Source organism: Vespa mandarinia, chromosome 4 (genome assembly GCF_050613455.1).
Source record: "Vespa mandarinia isolate Hongniang chromosome 4, ASM5061345v1, whole genome shotgun sequence".
In the NCBI taxonomy this organism is placed as follows: Eukaryota; Metazoa; Arthropoda; class Insecta; order Hymenoptera; family Vespidae; genus Vespa; species Vespa mandarinia.
Genome location: NC_140813.1, coordinates 2,137,501 through 2,160,289, shown reverse-complemented (window position 1 = coordinate 2,160,289; position 22,789 = coordinate 2,137,501). Strand labels below are relative to the sequence as shown.

The 22,789-nt window shown below is 30.1% G+C and overlaps 4 protein-coding genes across 16 annotated transcripts in view; 2 read left to right on the top strand and 2 right to left on the bottom strand.

Moving 5' to 3' along the window:
- Window positions 1–335: 335 nt before the first annotated feature.
- Window positions 336–3,908, bottom strand: Rpn5 (regulatory particle non-ATPase 5). Its single transcript, XM_035878958.2, has 8 exons — window positions 3,734–3,908; window positions 3,081–3,250; window positions 2,712–2,948; window positions 2,550–2,654; window positions 2,305–2,486; window positions 2,010–2,234; window positions 1,766–1,922; window positions 336–1,666 (listed from the first exon to the last, which is right to left on the bottom strand). The coding sequence occupies exons 2-8, from the start codon at window positions 3,240–3,242 to the stop codon at window positions 1,376–1,378; spliced, it is 1,359 nt and encodes a 452-aa protein (XP_035734851.1). The 5' UTR covers window positions 3,243–3,250; window positions 3,734–3,908; the 3' UTR covers window positions 336–1,375.
- A 481-nt stretch (window positions 3,909–4,389) lies between these two features.
- Atg12 (Autophagy-related 12) lies at window positions 4,390–7,162 on the top strand. Of its 4 annotated transcripts, XR_014982136.1 has the most exons (5): window positions 4,390–4,523; window positions 4,616–4,801; window positions 4,926–5,062; window positions 5,135–5,308; window positions 7,023–7,162. XR_014982136.1 is itself a non-coding variant. In XM_085656829.1 (3 exons), the coding sequence occupies exons 1-3, from the start codon at window positions 4,633–4,635 to the stop codon at window positions 5,255–5,257; spliced, it is 429 nt and encodes a 142-aa protein (XP_085512955.1). In that variant the 5' UTR covers window positions 4,435–4,632; the 3' UTR covers window positions 5,258–5,485. The 4 variants fall into 4 exon arrangements, 1 of the variants encoding a protein (XP_085512955.1); XR_014982137.1 differs by lacking the exon at window positions 7,023–7,162 and adding an exon at window positions 5,981–6,231 and having other exon boundaries at window positions 4,435–4,801; XR_014982135.1 differs by having other exon boundaries at window positions 4,436–4,801.
- On the bottom strand, window positions 6,392–12,259 carry LOC118447217 (cilia- and flagella-associated protein 52). Of its 5 annotated transcripts, none has more exons than XM_085656826.1 (13): window positions 12,081–12,259; window positions 10,694–10,714; window positions 10,286–10,485; window positions 9,999–10,176; window positions 9,624–9,873; window positions 9,246–9,513; window positions 8,952–9,124; window positions 8,672–8,820; window positions 8,404–8,549; window positions 8,148–8,299; window positions 7,498–8,066; window positions 7,292–7,380; window positions 6,392–7,184 (listed from the first exon to the last, which is right to left on the bottom strand). In XM_085656826.1, the coding sequence occupies exons 1-13, from the start codon at window positions 12,115–12,117 to the stop codon at window positions 6,957–6,959; spliced, it is 2,460 nt and encodes an 819-aa protein (XP_085512952.1). In that variant the 5' UTR covers window positions 12,118–12,259; the 3' UTR covers window positions 6,392–6,956. The 5 variants fall into 5 exon arrangements, with proteins under 5 accessions (XP_085512952.1, XP_035734776.1, XP_035734777.1 ...); XM_035878883.2 differs by lacking the exon at window positions 12,081–12,259 and adding an exon at window positions 10,834–10,957 and having other exon boundaries at window positions 10,694–10,743; XM_035878884.2 differs by lacking the exon at window positions 10,694–10,714.
- Window positions 12,260–13,224: 965 nt separating this feature from the next.
- Window positions 13,225–22,789, top strand: part of Usp7 (Ubiquitin-specific protease 7) — a 12,583-nt gene continuing 3,018 nt past the window's right edge. For 2 of the 6 annotated variants that reach the window (XM_035878880.2, XM_035878876.2), the window contains exons 1-13: window positions 13,226–14,485; window positions 16,092–16,190; window positions 16,380–16,652; window positions 16,773–16,891; window positions 16,974–17,108; window positions 17,191–17,385; window positions 17,477–17,648; window positions 17,736–17,928; window positions 18,020–18,179; window positions 18,388–18,582; window positions 21,407–21,628; window positions 22,144–22,438; window positions 22,620–22,789. The exon at window positions 22,620–22,789 is cut by the window's right edge and continues 50 nt beyond it. In XM_035878880.2, the coding sequence (XP_035734773.2) occupies window positions 13,870–14,485; window positions 16,092–16,190; window positions 16,380–16,652; window positions 16,773–16,891; window positions 16,974–17,108; window positions 17,191–17,385; window positions 17,477–17,648; window positions 17,736–17,928; window positions 18,020–18,179; window positions 18,388–18,582; window positions 21,407–21,628; window positions 22,144–22,438; window positions 22,620–22,789 (2,844 nt within the window). In that variant the 5' untranslated portion in view covers window positions 13,226–13,869. Of the gene's footprint in view, window positions 14,486–16,091; window positions 16,191–16,379; window positions 16,653–16,772; window positions 16,892–16,973; window positions 17,109–17,190; window positions 17,386–17,476; window positions 17,649–17,735; window positions 17,929–18,019; window positions 18,180–18,387; window positions 18,583–21,406; window positions 21,629–22,143; window positions 22,439–22,619 lie in introns of all 6 variants that reach the window. The other 4 variants (XM_085656824.1, XM_085656825.1, XM_035878877.2 and 1 more) reach the window with 4 other exon arrangements.

Sequence of the window (22,789 nt, the reverse complement as noted above, 5' to 3'; positions counted from 1 at the left end):
TTCGTTCATTCGACAAATTATATGTATTTTATTTTAATAATTATACACATGGTTGGTTAATATATAAATGTAAATGAATTGTTATAGCAGTTATATCTGTGCAATCATATTAGAAAATTACAATGACGATTTTTGTGCATTAAAATATTTGTTCATATAATGTTTTACTTTTATATTATGTAATTCGTTGCTAATTACATTTTCTTTTTTTTTGTTTTTGTTTTTGTTTTTTTTTTCTTTTTTTCTTGTTAAAATTTTTATGATATACATAAACACACGCACATGTATTATGATTATCAAATAATATTCATTCGCATCTCTTTCTGAACAGCATATAAATTGTAACACTTTTATTATCTCCAAATTTTTTCACAAATCCATTGACTGAGATATTTAAAAATGTAAATAACACCAATGTATACTACTCCTGATAATCTGATATATAGTTTGGTAATAGATTTGTTTCCTTTTTTATTTTTTTTTTATTTTTTTTTTTTTTCTTTGCAATAATATCATAACTTTTATTGATCAGTAATAGTTTGAAGAATGAAACTTGTACATCTTGCTAACTGCCGACATATGCACCACACACGTATAAAACAATATGGACAAATTTTTTCTAATGATCAAATCGCTTGGAAATCTCGCAAGGAAATAATTAACTCATTACAATACATATATATATATATATATATATATATATATATATATTATATATATATATATATATGTGTGTGTGTGTGTGTGTGTGTGTGTGTACGCGTGTGTTGTTTTATATAACTTATTAGTATTTTTTATTTCTATAACAATAATCAATGTGATTGTTAGCGCAAAAATATATTTTTATTGATATATATATATATATATATATAGTATATATATATATATACATATATAGTATATTCGTATGAATTTTTGTATCAATGTATAAAGCATTTATAAGAAAGGTAAGTCTTAAAAGTAAATTGTTTTTATCAATTACTTATTATGTAATATGTGATAGTTGTGATAAATAAACAAAATAAGTGAACAATAATTAAATGAATGAAAGAATTTCAAATATCCTTTTCATCCAATGATACGTTTATAATTATATGATATATATATTTTTTTGTTGTATGTGCCTTCTTTACAGTCTATTTTCACTTCTAACTTTTAATATATATATATAATTAATATATATATTAATCATAATTTTTTTCTTTCTATGAATGATAAAATAATTATAGAATAAATTATATCAAAACAAAAAAAAAATAAAAAAAAATAAAAAGAAACAGAAAACAAGTTCAATAGTGTATAAAATTTTATCTGTGGCACAATAAATACATCGAACGATACACATTCATAAGATTCAAATATATCACTCAATGTTTTATGATTGTGCAACAGCGAGCATTTCCTCCTGATGGATCAAGTGAGTTGTGTGATTTACAAGGCTCATTAATTTTGATAGAGAAGCTGCCCATGTATCTAATAGAGCTGCTGGTTCTTGGCTTCCTGTGAAACGTACTACACCAGCGGGACGATCAGTACGTGCATTAATTACACCGGTTTCTACTAAATTGCATAAACATGACTCGGTTTCCTCAACAGGAAGATCCAATAACTCTGCCATACGAGTCAATGTAATTTTGGTGTAATATTTTGCCATAATTCTAATATTCTGAAGAAAAAAAAAATATATATATATTTTTTTTGTTTTTAATAGAAGATATATACACAAAGTATTAAAATGAAGCATACAAGTTAAACTTGTACTTACATGTTCGACAACACGATTACGCAAATCAGCCCAACGTTTGCGACCTTCTTCTGTTAATGCAGAAAATACTTCTGTTGCTCTGAGTTCTCTCTCATAAATTTCACAAAGACCAGACCACTTTATTAATTCTGGATTTACGAAAAGACGTAAAAGTTCTCTGCAAAGTATTAACATTATCATTGTCACAATTTATATTTATTATTTAGAGATGAAATATTCGAGTGTATTAGTCATTATATCATACTTGTATATAGGTATTTCATCTAGCATTTTATCAGCTAGCAATCTATGAGTCAAGTCTGCTTGTTCTGGTTCATGTGGAGCAAGTATAAGGTAAAGCACTGCACGTGATAATGCAGTATGTCTTTTTTCTGGATCTTCTCTAACGGCTGGTGTTTCGAGTACAGCTCGATTATGACGACATAATTCTAAATGCCATCCTTCGTGTCGAGATAATTCCATCATTAAACTGAAAAATGATCGAGGTCAATATATAATCAACACGGAATTCATTTAAACCAATAAAAAATATTACACACTCGTAATATTTTAACTTCAATGTTTGTGTCTCCTCGTCATTTTCATCGCTGAAAAATTTCACATTAATTTTCTTGGCTATTATTTGCGTTCGCATGAAATCTTTCTTCGCTAAGCACAAACGCATTTGTTCTAAAATAAGAGAAGCCTTTTCACGACGCGACATACTGCCATATGTTTCCACCTATGGAAATATATTAATAATTGATTTTATAAATAAAAATTTTTTTTAATCTATAATAAATACCTGTAATTCAAGCATTACGGCAGCAGCTCCATTTATATCACCATCTTCCTCTTTTATTTTGGCTAATCGATGCGTGAGTCTTGCTCTTTCTACTTCCACATAAATCTATAAAAATTGAAATTGTCATTAATATGTAACAGTTTGATTAAAATGATAACTTACTTTTCCTTCTGTTACTGAGCGCAAAGTTTCAATTAATTTAACCATAGTTTCCTTATCTGGAGTTTTATCTACATAAGTACAACATTCTTGAACCATTTTTGTAACGGCTTGTTTTAATTGAGAACGCCTCTTTGATAAAAGAACTATGTGCTCATTGAGCGCAGCCCAATTTTTTGCTTCCAAACAAATTTCACATATAGCAACGAGTACACGAGATGTCGATGCCATATCAGCTCCCTAAAATTATATATATATATATATATATATATATATATATATATATATATATATATATATGTATTTTACTACATGTTTTCAGTTATATAATATAACAAAATAAAATCTTTTTTGAATCAAATTTGCACATACAGTTCTGGTAAGTTTCTCTAATGCTAATAATTGATCTAAGGCATCATGTAGCTTTCCTTCTCGAGCTAGCTTTTTACATTCGGGAATCTTGGTATCACAATTGGTACTATAATCCACTTCCATCTTCATAATGCGTCCACTGTCCATTGTTCCCTCTGGCATTTTAATTTCTGTTCATAATATATAAAAAGTCAATAATTAAATAAAACTTCAATTTTATATATATATATATATATATATATATATATATATACATAATATTTAATATGACGGCAATATTAACAATACAATTAACTAGTAAACAACTTTATATGAAATTATAAAAATATATTAAAATTTTTGAATGGATGTATTTTGTATAAGATAGTGTGTGCCTTTACTATAGATATTACTATAGACAATTACATTGCACTTTTTTCTCTAAAATATATTACACACTATTATATTTAATAGAATAAGAAAAATCAATTGTAAATATAAGATACATATACATATACATCATTCTATCTTAAAAAAACAAACTAACGAAGGAATTATATTTATTATAATTTTGTTACTTAATTTTAGATAGGGTTAAGTTCATAAACCTGTCAGTACATCGCGAATATGATTCCTAAGTGAAAAATTATAAAAATACATATTAGAAATTTTACCTCTGAGAAAGAAAGTTAAAAGATGAAGGATATTATTAAAGTATTTCACACAATTATAAATATATTTGTTTTATCGTTTAAAAAATAATAAAGGATAATTCAATATACATTGACAAAGCTACTATAAGCAGTTGTATACACTTTATATATTTCTTTCCTACCAAACTTGTGAATTGCAATGCCGGATCGCAAACGATCTGCGCATGCGCAGTAATAGTTCTCTGATTGGCCATGTTTCTGGTGGTAAATTGAAATATGAAACGCTCTGGAATATATTTCTAAGTTTCTTCATTTTTATTTCTTTTCTGTTCATTTGTTCTAATTAAATTTTATAGTTTCTTTCGATTTATCGTTGACAATCCATTATTTAGAAAGAAACTTTGCACATTAAGTAACAATAGTGATATGTTTATTTAACTATGTTCGGTACTACAGTAAGTACAATTAGATTATGATTTTAAGCAGTTATGATTGTGGTTCTTTAGAAGAGTCAAAGAAAGAATGTATGATTTCTTTTGTGTTCCTTTGTTCTCTTTGTTCCTTTGAGGATCTTTGTCGTCTCCTTTGTTTTTAGGGTCTTTTTTGTCTTTTATTTTATTTTCCGCTCGTGTATTTGGTGGCGCTAAGGTGTATTAGTTATATGTTTTGCCAAAAGAGGCGTAACAGTCGCGACAACGAGGTCGCTACAATACCAAAATGTAACATATAGTATACAAATGGTGGTACTGAATGTTATCATGGGTTGTTCGAATGTTTGATAGTACATATGATTTCAATAAGTTTTTCACGAGTAAAGAATTTTTATCCTTACGATATAATTGATACGTTTCTCTATTTCATGTTTCGTTTCTAATAATTTCGTTTATTTTACGATTGACATAGTTATAAAATTATAAATAATGGCCGAAAAGGAAAGTGATAGTACGACAAGTGAAGTTGTGAAAACCGAAGATTTAACTGATAACACAGGAAATGAAGAAGCACCAACAAGTTTGGAAACTATAGCACAAGATACTAATACTACTCGAAATGGTGGTCCTCCAGTTACTTCAAAGGACAAAGAGAAAAGTAATTGTTATAATAATTAATCGAAATTCGTTATCAGTGATAAATTCACGTAATTATAAATCATTGTAAAATACATTACAGTATTTATGTTTATTATCATTCGATGTCTTTTTTTTTTTTTTAGTTGATATCTTATTAAAAGCAACTGGCAACGCACCTATCATGAAACAGAAAAAATGGTCCGTTAATCAGGATAATCAAATTGGAAAGATTTCAGATTTTATAAGGAAGTATCTCAAATTAGAATCCTCTGAAAGATTAGTAAGTCTATAAAATATTTAAAATATGTCACATGAAATATAAAAAAAAAAAAATTTTTTTTTCTTTTTTCAGTTTCTTTATGTAAATCAAACTTTTGCACCAGCACCAGATCAAACAGTAAAAAATTTATACGATTGTTACGGTGCTGATGGGAAATTAATCATTCATTATTGCAAAAGTCCAGCATGGGGTTAACTGTGATCATTCTTTGATGCTTAAGCATCGTATGGTATCATTTTATTAACGGTAAAAACTTTTTATCAATATAAATTTTTTTCGAGGCTTACAAATCCATATCTTATATTGTACATAAATTGCACTTAAGAGTAATAAGTTAAAGTAGATATATACATATATATTTACTTATAATCAATTCAATTTATGCATATATTATGTTCCTAATACACTCGTTCATTATGAAATGTTTAATATATTGCTAAGAATAAGATTTTTATTTCATATAGATTAGTTTTTTCTTTTTTTTTTTGTCTTTAAATAATATATACAGTTTTATTTTATTTCTTTATCAAAATAAATCAAAACAATATGTACCTGATTATGCAGGTATAATGTTAAATAAAATGTGTCTATTTTTAATATGACTTTGCTTATGTTTTACTGCACATTTTAAGATAAGAATTAAAAAAGAAAAAAAAAATTATATATTTTCTATGCATACGTTTGTTCTTGTTTTTATATTACTTTTCTTCTCTTCAACGATGTTCTTAAAAAAAAAAAAAAAAAAAAAAGACTAATTTTTGATGTGAATTTTTGATATGTTACATTATTATTTGATTGGTCCTTTTTAAAAAAAATTTAAATATTACTTCATTGCATAGACAACTATAAGTTGCTTGTAGAATTAATTTGTGTAAAAAAAATAGATAATGTATAAAAAATCTCTATCGCTTCGTATAGCGGACATGAGTGGAGAGACTAGCGCCGCGCAACGGCAGCAGCTGACAACAGCGACAGGTTGTCTATTCTACGCCACTGGCGTTGTCATTTTTTCGCGTTGACTCATCACCGATAATGATGTATAAGGAAAACATTAAATTTCAATACAAATGAAAACACTAATTTTCATACAAATATTTATAATAATGTATATAATTCAATGTTTACATTTGTCCTCTTTTAAATATGCGAAACTTATGATCGATTAAAAAAATAGTAATTTGTTCGATCATATCAACATAAAAATCTTTACTTTAAAATAATAATAATAATAATAATAATAATAATAATAATAATAATAATAATAATAATAATAATAATACTAATAGGAAACGAAAGAATCCGAAAGAATTTTTTTGACTTACAATTGGATTTCAAAAATGAAAAATATGTTATTGCTTATATACTATATATGTATGTACGATAATAATTTTAAAAGATTTGTTGAATTCTGTAATATAGAGTTCCTCTTTATAATCTTGTGCTTTATCTAGTGACAATCATACAATTGCGTAGATTTATCTCGACGATCTATCCAATATGTCTGCCTTCAAAAGTAAAATTATTCTTCATGTAGATTTTAATAAAACTGTGATTGCCCTTACGGATATGACCAAAGGGATAATATGTTATGTAACTGTGTTTCAAAGGGTTTCATAAAAGGCTTGTCTAAAAAAATAATAATTTTTACATCTCACATGGCTTTCTTTTTTTTTTTTTTTTTTATTTTTTTTTTTTTTTTCGTACGATATACCAATCTTCTGATATTTCAGGACATATTACGAATAATGTGTTTTTCAATTATGTTACACTTGATCTGAATCAATCATAACATTTGTTTTAACACAAATACAAAAGTGCATATAAAATAATATCCATATTTAATTACATAAAACATAAATTACGATCGTTGCTCGGATATAAATATAATATTTACTCATTGTAAAGATTTTCGTTCAGTCGAAACTTTCGATTTTAATACAGATTTCTTATTGCTTTGCAGAGACGCACGGCGTTGGCTAGACGAAGCAGATTTCGCTGTTTCAATTGGCTTTACCGAGCTACGTTTTGTACTAAGCAATGATTTCGTTTCCGTAATATTTTTCGCGCAATGACAACCACCCGAAGATACTTCAATTGGATTTTGTACCTTTAAAGATTTTACCTGCAATATGGGATACTTGTTAAGTCGTATATCAGACGGAACGATCGTTGTGCTTAGATAAAATCAAATTCGACGTTTCAATAGAATCAATTGCTTTTTATACCAACCGACGTTGTATCCTTGTCTTTGATGCACGAGCAAACTGGTGAAGGTATACCAGCTGGATCACGTGTACATGGCTGTGGCTGATCATCGCCTGTGATACATTGAATTTGATAAAATTATTTATTCACGAAGAGTACGTTGAATCGTTTAAATTTTACTTCTTAATTTTTTGTTTTTTTTTTTTTTTTTTTTTTTTTTTTTTTAATACCATGGTATGTAGTCCTAACACTTTCAGCAGTCTCATCCATTTGGTTTATACCAGCGACATGCTCTCCTTCTAAATCGTCCAGCTTTAAATTGTCGCATTTCACTTCAGATTCCTCTGGCTTAACAGTTGCTGTACGTGCAGTCGATGATTTTGATTTGACGGATGGCGTTTTCACACGTGCCATTGTAAATGGGGATTTCCAAATGATGATAGCACCATCGGCGCTCACCGATACCATATGTTCGCCGTTGGGGCTAAATTTACATGATGTTATTATCGCTGCATGACCTATGCCAATATGCGTGACATTGGCCGTATGATATTCCCAGAGCTTAACAATGCAATCGTTCGAGCCGGTGACGAAGTATTGTCCATCAGGACTAATGTCTATGCAATTCAATGATCCTGAGGTAGAGCCCTCGATTTCACGAACCAACGAAGCATCCCACGTTTCCCAATAGCCAATCTTACGATCTGTACCGCAAGTTAAGATTTGTATGCTATTGGGACTGAAGCATGCGGCCATATACATCGTATTACCCATTAAAACCTGCTTCCTCGCGCAACGTCTGTTGATTAATAATTGTCAATCAATTTGTCGCATCTCTCGATAAAAAATGTAATAATGTAAATAGTTAATCAATACTTACATTACGTCCCATATTATACAAGTACCATCCGTACTCGAACTAATCAAATCCTCGTTATTAGAGGATATACACAATGATGTTACGGGTCCTCTATGTTCTTTCAAAATTGAGACAAGTCGTTGTACATCAGGTTTTATGTCCCATATACGCACCTACGAATGATGACATATTGATCATATCGAAAAAGTTTAAAGAAGAAGAAAAAGAAGAATGAGAATGAAACAAGAATATGATGAATGTATAAAATATAAATGACCTGTCCATCGCAACCCCCGCTGATTAATCTTTTCCCGTCTGCCGTTATCACGACTGCCGATACAGCTTTTATATGAGCATTATGGATAGTGAAGATAAGTTTACCTCTTTGCGGTGTAAACGCTCTTACAATACCATCATTCCATGCTGCAATGTTCAATAAATAGAAGAAAACTATTGTTAATTAGAAAATTATATGTATATTATATATATGTATATATATATATATATATATATATATACATACACACACACATACACACACCTACCAGAAATTATCATTCGTCCATCATGAGAGAAACATAAACAGCTACAGACAAAATTAGGTACAGAAATTCTAAGCAATTCCTTTTGCGTTTCTAATCTCCACAATCTAATATCATTTTTTCCAGCTGTTGCAAATATTTCAGAATAATTCCTATACGTTGAAAAGAAAAAGAAAAGGAAATACAAAAAAAAAAAAAAAAAAAAAAAAAAGGAAACTGAAATTATTTTGATCTTCGGCATAAAAAAAGAAAATAATCATGTTATCGATGTTTCCAATCTTACCAAGGAAATACGACGGAATATATGGAACTGTTGTGACAAGTTACGAGAAGTCTCATATCGAAATCGGCCAATCTTATTTGATAGATCTCGCTTAGGGCAGTTCCAACCAATATAAAATCATTCTTGTATAATAACATTGACGTCACAGTACCACAGACATTTTCTACAAGATGCTGCCAAATAGCTTTTCACTCGTTTGACTTAGGAATGATTATGAATCGAAAAAAAAAAAGAAAAAAAAAAAGAAAAGAACAAAGAAATCTTTTTAATATAACGTTATCTTTTATCACTTACAGTTTTGATTTGCGGTGTACTCGGTAGTTTGGCGAACTTGCTCTTACTAAAATCTATATCCATAATTTCGATTAGCTCGACTGTACCATCACCTGCACCAACAATCAGTTTCTCATCATTTAAAAGCAAAAGTTTCTCAACTCCACCGGCATAACATTCTATTTCGCCCTTTGCTTGATTCACTTTTTTCAATCCTTTGTACATCTTCGAATAGCAACCTATCATCACCGATTCCGCTTGTTCTTCATCTTCGGAACGATAATTCAATCTACGTGTACGTATATAGGAAACTTTAATATTCATTATCATAGAGACACGATGAAATAATTTACATTGATTATTAAAAAAATTTTATTATTTATCTAAAAATATTTAAACCTTGCTTTTATAATGTCACCCGAGGATGTTCCGCAATAAGCGTAAGTATCATTTTCATTTATAACGATACAGTTTATCGAACGTCTTAATTTTCCTACTTTTACGTTTACGCCATATATCTTTCTTCTTTTCGAATCGATTCGCCAAACTTTAAGGGTTCTATCACCAGCAGTAAGAAAACATTCTTCGTGTTTATTCATTCTTGTTATTGTATAAGTGTTACCAGCTATTTCATTACTCGCAAATGATCCTGAAAATTAATTTAATGTTATGTCGATCATCAAGAATATACAGACACACACATACATACAGATATATATATATATATATATATATGTATGTATGTATGTAGATTTATAAGAAAATTTCATTTACCGCACATAGCGTCGTTATTTCGTACGTCCCATATTACTACGTTACCATCGTCTCTCCCACCAAGGCTTATCAAATAATTGCTATCCAATGTGAAACAAACGTCTTCGACTCTTACCTTATGAATTTCATAACTACTTTTTACAGTACGATTATGATAATCCCAAACGATGACCATGGCCTATTATAAAAAGATATATATATATATATATATAAACAAAAACGGAAAACTATAAAGAAAAAAAAAATAAATTCTCAAGAAATTCCACGAACTCATAATATTATATTACCTTGAATCCTAAATGATTTATCTGTCCAGAAGCCACAAAATTACCGCATGGAGAAACACATACCGCAGAAATTAAATTTGTATGTCCGGTTAAAAAGGATTGTTCACTGGAGAATACATTTTTTATCGTTACTTTGTTTCCCATCGGATAAATCATATGCTCTTGATCGGGATGCAATCTTAATGCATTTTTCGTAACACCTGATCGATTCATTTCAAAATATATATATATATATATAAAACATTATTCGGATACATGTATTATAAACGGAAAATAAAAATTATATGTATACGTGTATATATGTATGTATATATGTACGTATGTATGTATGTATTTATGTGTTAGAAAAGATATTGAAAAAAAAAAAAAAAAAAAAAAAAAAAAAAAAAATTAAAGAATTATACGAACCATCAAATCCTATTATTCCAACTATATCAAGCGGTTTAATATCCATCCTTCTGATTAGATTCAATTTGTAAAAAGATTTTTATTTATTTTTAAATAATAATCAATAGAAATGAAAGAAGTTAAAGAGAGTAACAACTTACTCCTCGCTCTTGATTCGATTGAAATTTACTTAGAGACAAAGTAGCATGTATCACGATGTAAATAATGTAGTTATCGTTACCATAGTAATCGACAGAAAATTAGTATCACCGCATGGTACCATTGGTTACCGAGGAGGTATCAAAGAAAAATTATACGTATAAAACGATATTATTATAATAATTCGTCATATGATCGCATTAGAAATAAATATTAAAGATATAAATTCTTCGAGTATTAGAATATAAGTGTGGTATAAGATTTTTTCTTTTTTTATCTTTCATTTTTTTATTTTTTTTTTTTTATTTTTTATTTTTTATTTTTTATTTATCTCGTTTTTATATATTTCTTTATTTGTCTGTTTTTCTTATTTTTTTTTCTCTCGCATACACATATATGCATTAGTCACATTTATCAAATTTGATTTTAATAGTCTGCTAATACCTTCTTATACATATAGAGTACATATGCTATTAAAGGAATTTTTACTCTATTTAAATAGATAATCCAACGACTCAAGGCATTGTGAGACTTCTTGATTTAACTAATGTAATAGATGTATATATATATATATATATATATATATATATATATATACATACATACATATATTCATTATATTTTTCATAGAATACTTAAACTCACGCCGGAAGTGTTACTACGTGAATCAAAACGATGACATTGGAATCATTTAAAATTACATATTTACGTACATACATATATTTATACGTAATATTATTTGTGTTTAATGCCGCAATTTTACATACATTAATGTTAAAAATGTTAATAATTATTTGAATACAGAAAAAAAAAAAAAAAAAAAAAAAGAAAAAGATTCGAGGAAAATAAAGACATGAAACGAAATAATCTTATTTTTGTATGCTAATGGACGTATGCTTTGTATGCTAAATGACGACAGAATAATTGTTTCTATTTTAGCATTTACTGATTAAATAAAAATGAAATGAAATCGATATTCGATTGATTTCTTGGTAAGTTATTTTTAAATTACTTAAACATTGACGAGATTAGTGTGGTTGACCTTGATGAATGGATAAAATCTACGTAATTATATTTATATAAAGCGACACGCTTATTTGTAGTTAATAAAAATAATTTGGACGATATAATATAAAGTATTTTTTCAATTTTCGAGCATTTATATCTAATTAGATAAATTTTAATAAACATTTAGAACATTATTATATTTTAAAAATCCAGTAACATTTATTTAATTCAATTTACTTACTAAAATCTAATTCTTTCGTTCGCATGAGCCCGTACATAGATACCCTCCATTTTCAGTCAATAAGAGAGCTTAAAAACTAGGGAAATTTTTTTTTTAGAGATTGCCGAACATAAATCAGATCAAAGCATTTTAATAGAGCGTATACTCAATCATTATTTTCTCTAATCATTATTATCTAAAATTACATATATATATATACACACACTATATATATATATATTATAAAGTATATATATGTATATACACGCTTTAATTAAAGGTACTTTCAGTGGACGAATATAAAAAGGAATATTGTGATTGGTCGTTGCCAACCTATCACCCTTGAAGATATATTATTTTTTCATTTTAGCTTGTCGATTGCATCAAGTCGAGCAACGAAGAGAAAGAAAGAAAGGGAGAGAGAGAGAGAGAGAGAGTCTTCTATTCGTCGTTATAGTTCTCGCTTAAAACACAAAGACAAAATTTCACGGGTAGTAAATAGAGCAAATAATAAGAAAGAGAAATAAAAAAGTCAATCGAGACGGAAAGGGAAACGGATAGGTAGAGAAACGGACGGCATCAAGAGTAACTACATCGTCGCCATTTTGTTTATTTTCGCGCAAAGGTGTAAATTACCGAACGGGGGAAAGGAGTGAGAGATAGAGATAGAGATAGAGAGTGAGAGAGAGTGAGAGAGAGAGAGAGAGAGAGAGAGAGAGAGAGAGTAAGAGTAAGAGTAAGAGTGTGAGCATGTGCGAGCGAGAGAGCATACTTGAGAGTAAAAGAGAAGCATAAACGGCTCATCGTTTCCCTCTCTCTTCTTCTTTCTTTATCTCTTTTTCTTTAAGTCTATCCTTCTCTAAACTGTCAGTCAATCTCTTTCTCTCCTGTCAGTCTAATTTCTCCATCGATCTTACATTATTCTCTATCTTTTCACATTATACAATTTAGCTGAGCACATTGTGAAGAGAGGAAAAGGGAAAAAAAGAACAGATAGTTCAAAAAGCTGGAACCAACGGCAACGTTGGCCGTTGCTTTTAACTGTGAGCGTCGTCACGAGCTGTACGACGGATTAATATATCGCGTTTTGTTGGCGCGACGAGGAGGAGGAGGACGAGGAGGAGGAGGAGGAGGAGAGGAGGAGGTGGAGGTGGAGAAGGAAGAAGAAGAGGTGGTGGTGTAGGTTCAGGAAGAGAAGGAGGTGGCGAAAGAAGGGAGTGTAAAAGGAGAAAGAGAGGAGGAGGAGGAGGAGGAGGAGGTACGTGAATTTTGTGAACGTCGTCGAGTCGAACGAGACGCCGGTTTCGTGTACGTAAAAATCGCGTATTATACGAATCGCTGATTATTCGGAAAAGTCAAAAGAGAAAACAGAAAAGATTAACAAAGGGAGTATAAGGGATTAAAATTGCTACGACCACGACCTACGTTGGCAGCTGTAGCGACGACAGCGGCGACGATACAACGACAACGACGAAGACTTTAACAACGACAACAACGACGACGACGAAGACGACGACGACCACGACCACGACCACGACCACGACCACGACCAAGAACAATACGACAGAAGAAGTAGCAGCAGCAGTAGCAAAAGCAGCAACGACGGCAGCGACGACGTCGAGGAGACTAGGAAACGACGAAGACGAGAGGCAGGAAGAGGAGGAAGGTCCTACTGCCGATAATAATAAGTGGCCGCCCGTGTTATAGGCTGCTGCCGCCGCCTGATCATCGTGATTGAAGACACGAGGGTGAAAATATAAAATATAGGGATATATGTTGTGGGCGTCCCCCGAAAATACGGGGGCACTTGATGGCAACAGAAATTGGGCGAATTGTAAGCAAGTATCAATCATCGCCGTGCGCTGTTAGAGTGTCGTCGTCGTCGTTCTCAAGTCGTCCGAGCGACGCCAGTCATATTGAAAATACATTGCCAGTTGCTACCGTACAGGAAAACGAGGAACGGCAAGATTACCAAAGGCAGCAGCGATCGTCAACACCATCCTCGCCGCCGCCGCCGCCGCCACCGCCACCACCGCCGCCGCCGCCGCCATCGCCTCCACCGCCGCAACAGCAGCAGCAGCAGCAACAGCAACAGCATCAGCATCAGCAGCATCAGCAACAGCAGCAGCAGCAGCAGCATCGTCATCGTCAGCAACTGATGAGCAGCGACCTCGCGCGCGAAAATACGCAGATACGTGTACAACAGCAGCTTCGTAGACGGAGCTCAACCGCTGGAGGAGCGCCGGTCAAAGTATCCGCGGAAATAACCTCGACGGCGGTACCCGCCTCCGAGGTACCTAGCGCAGTCAAGACGACCATCAACATTGGCATCGCGATGAACCACGTTAACGATCAGGAGAATCTTAAGCAGCTCAATCTGACGCCGGTTCAGGTTAACGAGGTCGAGGAGATGGACACGCAAGAGGGTGAGTCTTCGGATCTTCTCGATATATACCTTTTTACGGCTCTCCTCCCGACCCAACGCCGTCTATACGCATTAGTATGACTCTTTGTTACTTACGCATCGAAACGCATTGACTATTTGCGATCGTGATCTTCTCTGTCTTTCTCTCTTTCTCTCTCTTTTTTTCTTTTTTCTTCCTTTCTTTCTTTCTCTCTCTCTCTCTCTCTCTCTCTCTCTCTCTCTCTCTCTCTCTCTCTCTCTCTCATTCTCTCTCTTGCTCTCTCTCTCTCTCTCTTTCTCTCGTTCTCTCTCTCTCTCTCTCTCTCTCTCTCTCTCGTTCTCTCTCTCTCTCTCTCTCTCTCTCTCTCTCTCTCTCTCTCTCTCTCTCTGTCTGTCTCTCTCTTTTCTATACTGAGATAGGAGAAAGTCGAGAAACGTTTGCATTATTTTGACAATACATCCGTTCACTTTACTCGCCACGTTTATATTAATACGATGTTCTTGAAATTATTCGACGTGTTTTTTTTTCCCTTTCTACGCTTATATGTATATACAATTTGTAGCGAACGATGCACGTTCTCTCCGCAAGATGCTATATAACGGCGGGGTTTATTAGTAAACTTTTTTTTTTCCGAGAACCTATCAATTTTGAAATAGTTCTAACGGAATTTAGAGGAAAAGAAAATTTAAAGAACAGAGATTCAGTTTTTCTCCCATCAGCTGAACTTACAATATATACTTTATCGTCATACAGAATCTAATCTTTGTTTTAAACGGTTAATTATTGTACCACAAAATGACTGTTTCCTTTAATATTGTCATAGGTATTTCTTTATATTTTCTTTTTATTTTCTTCTTATTTTCTTCTTATTTTTTAGTTGTTATTTTTTAGTCTTTATTTTTTTTTTCTTTTTTTTTCTTTTTTTTCTTTTTTTTTTTTTTTTTTTTTTTTTTTTTTTGATATAGTATACCCTTAGTATGTTTGTTCGACGCAATAATAATTAATATTGTTTAGAAAGTATTAGTATTGTAATTCGATTATTATATTATTTTAATTTGGAAGTGCAAACATTTCTTTATATTCGACAGTCGTATCGGACCTGTAAGTTATTTCCTTTTTAATCCCTTTATGATAGTTATTCTATTTTTATATATTTATTAATATTTTAAATATATAAAAAAAATTGCTGATTTTGTGCTATTCATTTCAAATAATTATTCAACTGTTTTCTAGTAATATGGAAGATTGTGAAATTAAATGTGATTAAAAGTATTGAGAATTTAATTGATATATGATAAATTGCAAAAAATGATTTGCTTGGGTGTATAATTTTGCTCCATGGTAATGCCTTTATTATATATTACCACTATGATGATACGTTCTTGGGATATGTAGCAGAATTCCAAAAATATCTTTCTGAAGTTAATGCACTTTTCATTTACAGATAACCTTACTTCTTGACATTTTCATCTCATTGATTTCTTAGTCAGATTCCTGTTCTTTGTCATGTGAAATGGTTAAAGTGAAAATTATAAGGAAAATTAAGATTTTTCAGATATTGTGATATTATTATCATAAGTATTTCATTATCTATAAAGGTAAAACTAAAGAAGACTGTACTTTGTAGAAACACCAAATGATGGTGGTGGGGATACAAATGAGAGCCGTCCTATTAATGGAGAACAAGAATTAGCGTCTATAGTACAAGATCAAGAAATGGAGGAAGGTTTGTTGTTACTTCATATATGTTTATAAATGTACATTATACATTTTGTATTAATATATACGACATTTTTTGGCTTTCACCCTTTTCCAGTTTATCTAATTTATTCAGATTTATAATACCTTTATATTGTCTTAATTTAATTAAGACATTGAATGTATTTAGATTGTAATTTTATTATCCTTTTATTAGACGAAGCAAGATCGGAGGCCACATTTCGTTACACAGTTGAAAATATTTCAAAAATGAAAGAATCTCAATTGTCACCTGCTTGTTTTGTTCGTAATTTACCATGGAAAATAATGGTGATGCCAAGATCTAGTCCAACACAAGAAAGACAGACACAAAAATCGCTTGGTTTCTTCCTACAATGTAACGGAGAAAGCGAATCTACTTCATGGAGTTGTTCTGCTACGGCAGAGCTTCGACTTTTATCTTGTAAAGGAGAACCACCTTTCAGTAGAAGTAAGTATAATACAATTAATATGAAAAAGCAAATGGTATGTTATAAAAAATATATTTTTGTTTTTTCTTTTTTAAAGATAATAATATAACATAATTAAAACATTTAAATTTATATTGTAGAGATACAACATCTCTTCTATAGTAGAGAAAACGACTGGGGATTTAGTCATTTCATGGCATGGCATGAAGTATTGGATCCAGATAAAGGTTTTATCAAAGATGATTGTATAACTCTTGAGGTTCATATACTATTATGTTATTACATATCAGTCATGTTTTAAACAATGTATTTTTTTTTACATTTTAATTTATAATACATAGGTTCATGTAATAGCTGATGCACCGCATGGTGTTTGTTGGGATAGTAAAAAGCATACAGGACATGTAGGTTTAAAAAATCAAGGAGCTACATGTTATATGAATTCTTTACTTCAGACCTTGTACTTCACTAATCAGGTATATTGAATATCAATTATATGATTTGATTTAATATGATATATAAATTACACATGTAATGTGATATAATGAAAATTTCTAGCTACGTAAAGCAGTGTATAAAATGCCAACTGAGAGTGATGATTCCAGCAAAAGTGTTGCATTAGCTTTACAAAGGGTTTTTCACGAATTGCAATTTTCTGACAAACCTGTTGGGACAAAAAAGTTGACTAAAAGTTTTGGATGGGAAACGCTGGATTCTTTTATGCAGCATGACGTACAAGAATTTTTACGCGTGGTAAGTTAAAATATCAAGGGAAAATAAATTGTTTTCTCTTTGCGATAATGAAGTTATTTTAGAAGATATTTAATTGATTATTCTCTGACAGCTGTTAGACAAATTAGAAAGCAAAATGAAAGGTACGTGTGTAGAAGGTACAGTGCCAAAACTATTTGAAGGAAAAATGATGTCCTTTATTAAATGCAAGAACATAGAATACAAGTCCACGAGAGAAGAAACTTTTTATGATATACAATTGAACATAAAGGGAAAGAAAAACAGTATGTGTGTTTAAGATTATCATCATTGATTTAATCTTATTATTTAATGTATTTCTTGTAACCCTTTACATATTATTTGTATTTCAGTTTACGAATCTTTTAGTGATTATGTGAGCACTGAAAGTCTTGATGGAGATAACAAATATGATGCAGGAGAACACGGCTTGCAAGAAGCTGAAAAAGGTGTTATTTTCTCATCGTTTCCTCCTGTTTTACATTTACATTTAATGCGATTTCAGTATGACCCAGTAACAGATTGCTCGGTTAAATTTAATGATAGGTTAGTGATATATAAATTAATAATTTTCTTTAAATATAAATTAACGAATGGAAGTACGATAATCCTTAATGAAATGAGATCGTCTTTGAAGGTTTGAATTCTATGAAAAAATTAATCTCGACAAGTACTTGCAAAATAAAGATCCTGCAAGAGGAAGTGCAGATTATACTTTGCATGCGGTTCTCGTACATAGTGGTGACAATCATGGTGGTCATTACGTCGTATTTATTAATCCTAGTGGTGATGGAAAAGTAAGTTAAATTTCTTTTATATTCCAAATTTCCTTAAAAAAAAAAAAAAAAAAAAAAAAAAAAGAAAAAAAAAAAAAAGTCGACAAAGGTCGTTTATATATTAACGTTTAACAACATTGAATGAGAAACGTTCTCTCGTAAAATTTTTACAAACATATGAAAGAAAATATCTTGTAATAGTTCGATTAAATGTTTTCATTTATATTAGTGGTGCAAGTTCGATGATGATGTCGTCTCGCGGTGTACAAAACAAGAGGCCATTGAACACAACTACGGTGGTCAAGATGAGGACATGTCTATGGCTGTGAAACATTGTACTAATGCATATATGCTGGTTTATATAAGGAATTCCGAGTTGGAAAACGTCTTGCAAGAAGTCAAAGAAGAGGATATACCTCAAGAGGTCAGAAACGTCCTTCAAAGAGAGCTTTCCCAGGAGTTGAGCGACCTTGAACGCGACAAAGACGCAACTGATACAATTAAAGACTCGCATACAGAAACTGCGTCTCTTCGTCCGTGCACACAAAATCCTCGAAACCCAAATCTCTGTATTCATGACTTTTAACTTGCAGAAATGGGATAGATGACTAGATGGAACAACTTGTAAATTATATGAATTGCTTTCCGGCAAAAATGATTTGACTTTTTAAAGTTATATCGAGTCTGCTTATAATATATTATTACTAAAAATGACAGTGTATGAAAGCAACAAACCAAACATCATGAAAACAGCATATACTTAAAATTAGCTATAACTTCATTAATATTTTTTTCTCTTTTTTTTTTCTTTTTCTTTTTCTTTTCTCTTTTTTTTTATATATACATATATATACAAATATATATATATATATATATAAAAGTAGCAAAACATAATTTTAGCTATTTATTCTTTTAAATACGTGGACTGATCAGAAAGTAAGATTTGCCAATTTTATCGAATTAATACTTTGCTGTCCGTACATATATACATATATTTTTAAGCATTTGTAATTATCTCTATCACATACTCTTGATGAGGGAGAAGTAAATATCGTGTAAATTGTTCCCATATACACAAGTATAATATGTTTCATAATATATGTAGCACTTTACTTACGGTGCTGCCTGTGCATTATTTACTATTACAAAGCATACGATGTTGCGTAATACAAGATCAAAGTTATTCTATAAAGTTATATGTAAAATCTATTTGCAAAGATATGTATTCTAAATCATGTTATATAGAGATTTGTTTTGTATAATTTTTAGAGAATATTTCTTTTTCATTTTCTTATTTTTTTTTTTTTTTTTAATTTTTTGTTTAAATTTTTTTTTTTTTTTTCCAACTATTTTTATAGAGATTTTTCTGTACGGACGATCGAGACGTGAGAAAAGATATTCTATTTGTGATTTTTATTTTATTTTTATCTGAATTGATAATTTTATATATATAGAAAAAAAAAAAAAAAAAAAAAAAAAAAAAAAAAAAAAGATATGAGACAAATTTTTGATAGATTTATGAGAATTGAAGAGAGTCAATATTCTAAGATACGCGTTGCACTTTAGTCGCTGTCAAAGACTCTGTAGTAGGATCAAATTAATCTAAAGCCTGATTATTGGGGTAATACCGGGACAAGCCTTGGAATGATTATTAAATGATTTTATTGTAATAAACATTGTAAAATAATATATTCGGAATTAATGACTGTATTGTAGTATCATGTTGAAGCTTAAAATGAAAACTGCACACACATATCTTCAATTTAAATGGATATGTTTGCATAATTGTAAAGAAAATAACAGTGGGAAAGTCTTAAGTAAGTGCAGTGATAATAGTTACATATATAACTTAATACAATGAAATAATGCATATTATTCAGTAACAGTTTAAAATGAGAGAACAATAGATCTGGTATTTTTGGCTTCCTTTTTATGTCTTCTACACTGTATTCGTTATTTAAAAGGATTGTTTGATGAGCGATGAGTAATGTGATTTATTATATTTACATTTTGCTCATTTTCTTGAATCAATATTTACAAATTAATATAAATAATGAATCAAGAATTTTGTGCTTCGCAAAAGTCGGAATCAATGAAACAAACAACAACAAAAATAACTCGTTAATTAAATTCTCTCAATGTTAATAGTGAGTATGTTTCTTAACAGATGCTTATCTATTTATTTGTTGTTACATAATATTAAATAGAAAGAAAGAAGAGGCAAACTATCATCAATAATATAGATACGTTATGGTAGATATAATCGTGGAATACCTTTAAATGCTATACTTACTATTTTATATATAAAAATGAAAAAAATAACGAATAAACTGTTAGATGCTAGAAAATTTAAAGTTTGAATCTACATTAGTTATTTACACCGTTTCAATATCTGTTCACCAATAGAAAGAACGATATGTAATGTTCAGATATAACTGAGCATTAATTCGACAAATGTCTAACAGAGCATCTCCACACTACTATAGTTACACATTACATCTCTGCTATTATTCGGCACGAGTGGTGGCCATTCATTTATTAATTTTTTTATTCTTGTATTATTAATGTCAATTATTAAGCATTTAATATCAGTAATAATTCATTTCTTCCATAAATGTCAATTCTATTTTACATATAAAAGATTTGATATGTACATATCTTAAACAGGAAAATTAATATATCTCTTTTTATAATTTCATATAATTGCTTGAGCATTTTATGCATATATAAAAAAAAGAATTAAAAAGAAAATTATGATATCGTGAATTTGATAGAAGTACAAAAAAGAATATATATATATATATACAGTGAAAAGTTAAATTGTTGATATGTACATATAATATATATATACATATATGTATGTATGTACATATATATTATATTGCATGTATATATCATACTTAAGTGAATCCATTGCTCCCCACTGAATAATTCTCATAATGTAAATGTTTAACTTGGTAGTCGATATTTGCGGCAGATGAACAAAATTAAAATTATGTAAATGATCAAACAATATTCATTCTTTTGATGTTTGGAATGTTGCTCAATTTCGAATCTCAAAAGTATGATGATAATTTAACTAATTCTCCTACATAATTATTTTTCTCAAAATTAAAAATTTTAGATTTCAAAAAAAAAAAAAAAAAAAAAAAAAAAAGAAAAAAGAAAAAAAACGTTTAAGGAAAAAGAATATGACAGATGAATCAAACATTCCTTGCACATAGATAATTTTAATTTTGTTGGTCTAGCTGGTGGAGAGACTTCAAGAGGAGAAGAGGCTGGAACAAATACGAAGAAAGGAGAGATCAGAAGCGCCCTTATTTATGACAATTAACGTTCTTCTTGAGGATAGCTTTGATGGTCACCAAGGAAATGATCTCTACGACCCGGAACACGCATCATATCGTGTATTTCGCGTACGTAAGCAGGGAACTGTGCACGAGTTTCTTGAACTTCTAAGTGATAGTTTGGTAAGTGCTTATTCAAAATATTATTTAGGCGTGAACTCGTTTACGAATACAAGTAATACAAATAAAATTAGATTGTACAAATAAAGTTTTATTAACATTATTTTATTTGAAATATCTCTCAAAACGCGTTCGGTATATTAGGAAATTAATTATTATTTTTCTATTTATTAAAAGAACGAAAGATGTTCCATCAGAGTTTCGTTCCAATGTACTTTTTCAAATGTAAACGCATTAAAATTTTCTTTTTAACTTGAGACAGATATAGAAGAATCCTATCTAATGAAGTAAATTATAATTGACTTTTAAGTTTCTTTTAAGAAGGAGACAAAAAAAGATAATTTAATTAATATCTTACAACTCTTATATATGTGTATGTATTTGTAAGAATTGATTTTTTCTCTCCCTCTCTCTCTCTCTTTTTTTCTCTCTTCATTAATTTATTATATTTTATGTAAATATTTCATGTTATAATTTCGAGTATGAATATGTTTATGATATATCAATTCTTTCTACAGAGATATCCGATAGAACAGATTCGCGTTTGGCCGTTTAGTATACGTACGAATCAGACCTGCAGACCAACGTTAATTGAGCCAGAAGCTGACCTTCAAAAATCATTATACGATTGTGCGGATAACGCGAATCCTTGGAATGTATTTGTAGAGCTCGTCCCACCAGATTCTGATTTGACAGCATTACCACCTTTTGATAAAGATACCGACGTTTTGTTGTTTTTTAAATTGTATGATCCTAAAAATAAAAAAATCCATTATTGTGGTCACCACTATATGCCTGTGGTAGCCAGAGTTCGTAAGTTAACATTAAATAAAATTATATTTTTTAAATAATATATTATAATATACAAAAACATTTATTTATTACTTTCTATCGTGATATATTAGTTTAATAATATTGCTTTTAATAGTTTTTTAATATACAATTTATATTTTTGTACCAATGAGAAAATATTTATTATGACAATTTTGTGCAGTGGAACTCATACCAATATTAAATGAAAGAGCTGGCTTTCCACCGGATACAGAACTAGCACTATACGAAGAAATCAAACCAAATTTAGTTGAAAGAATAGACAACCTGTCGGATCCATTGGAGAAAGTACTTGAGGAATTAATGGATGGTGATATTATAGTATTTCAGAAG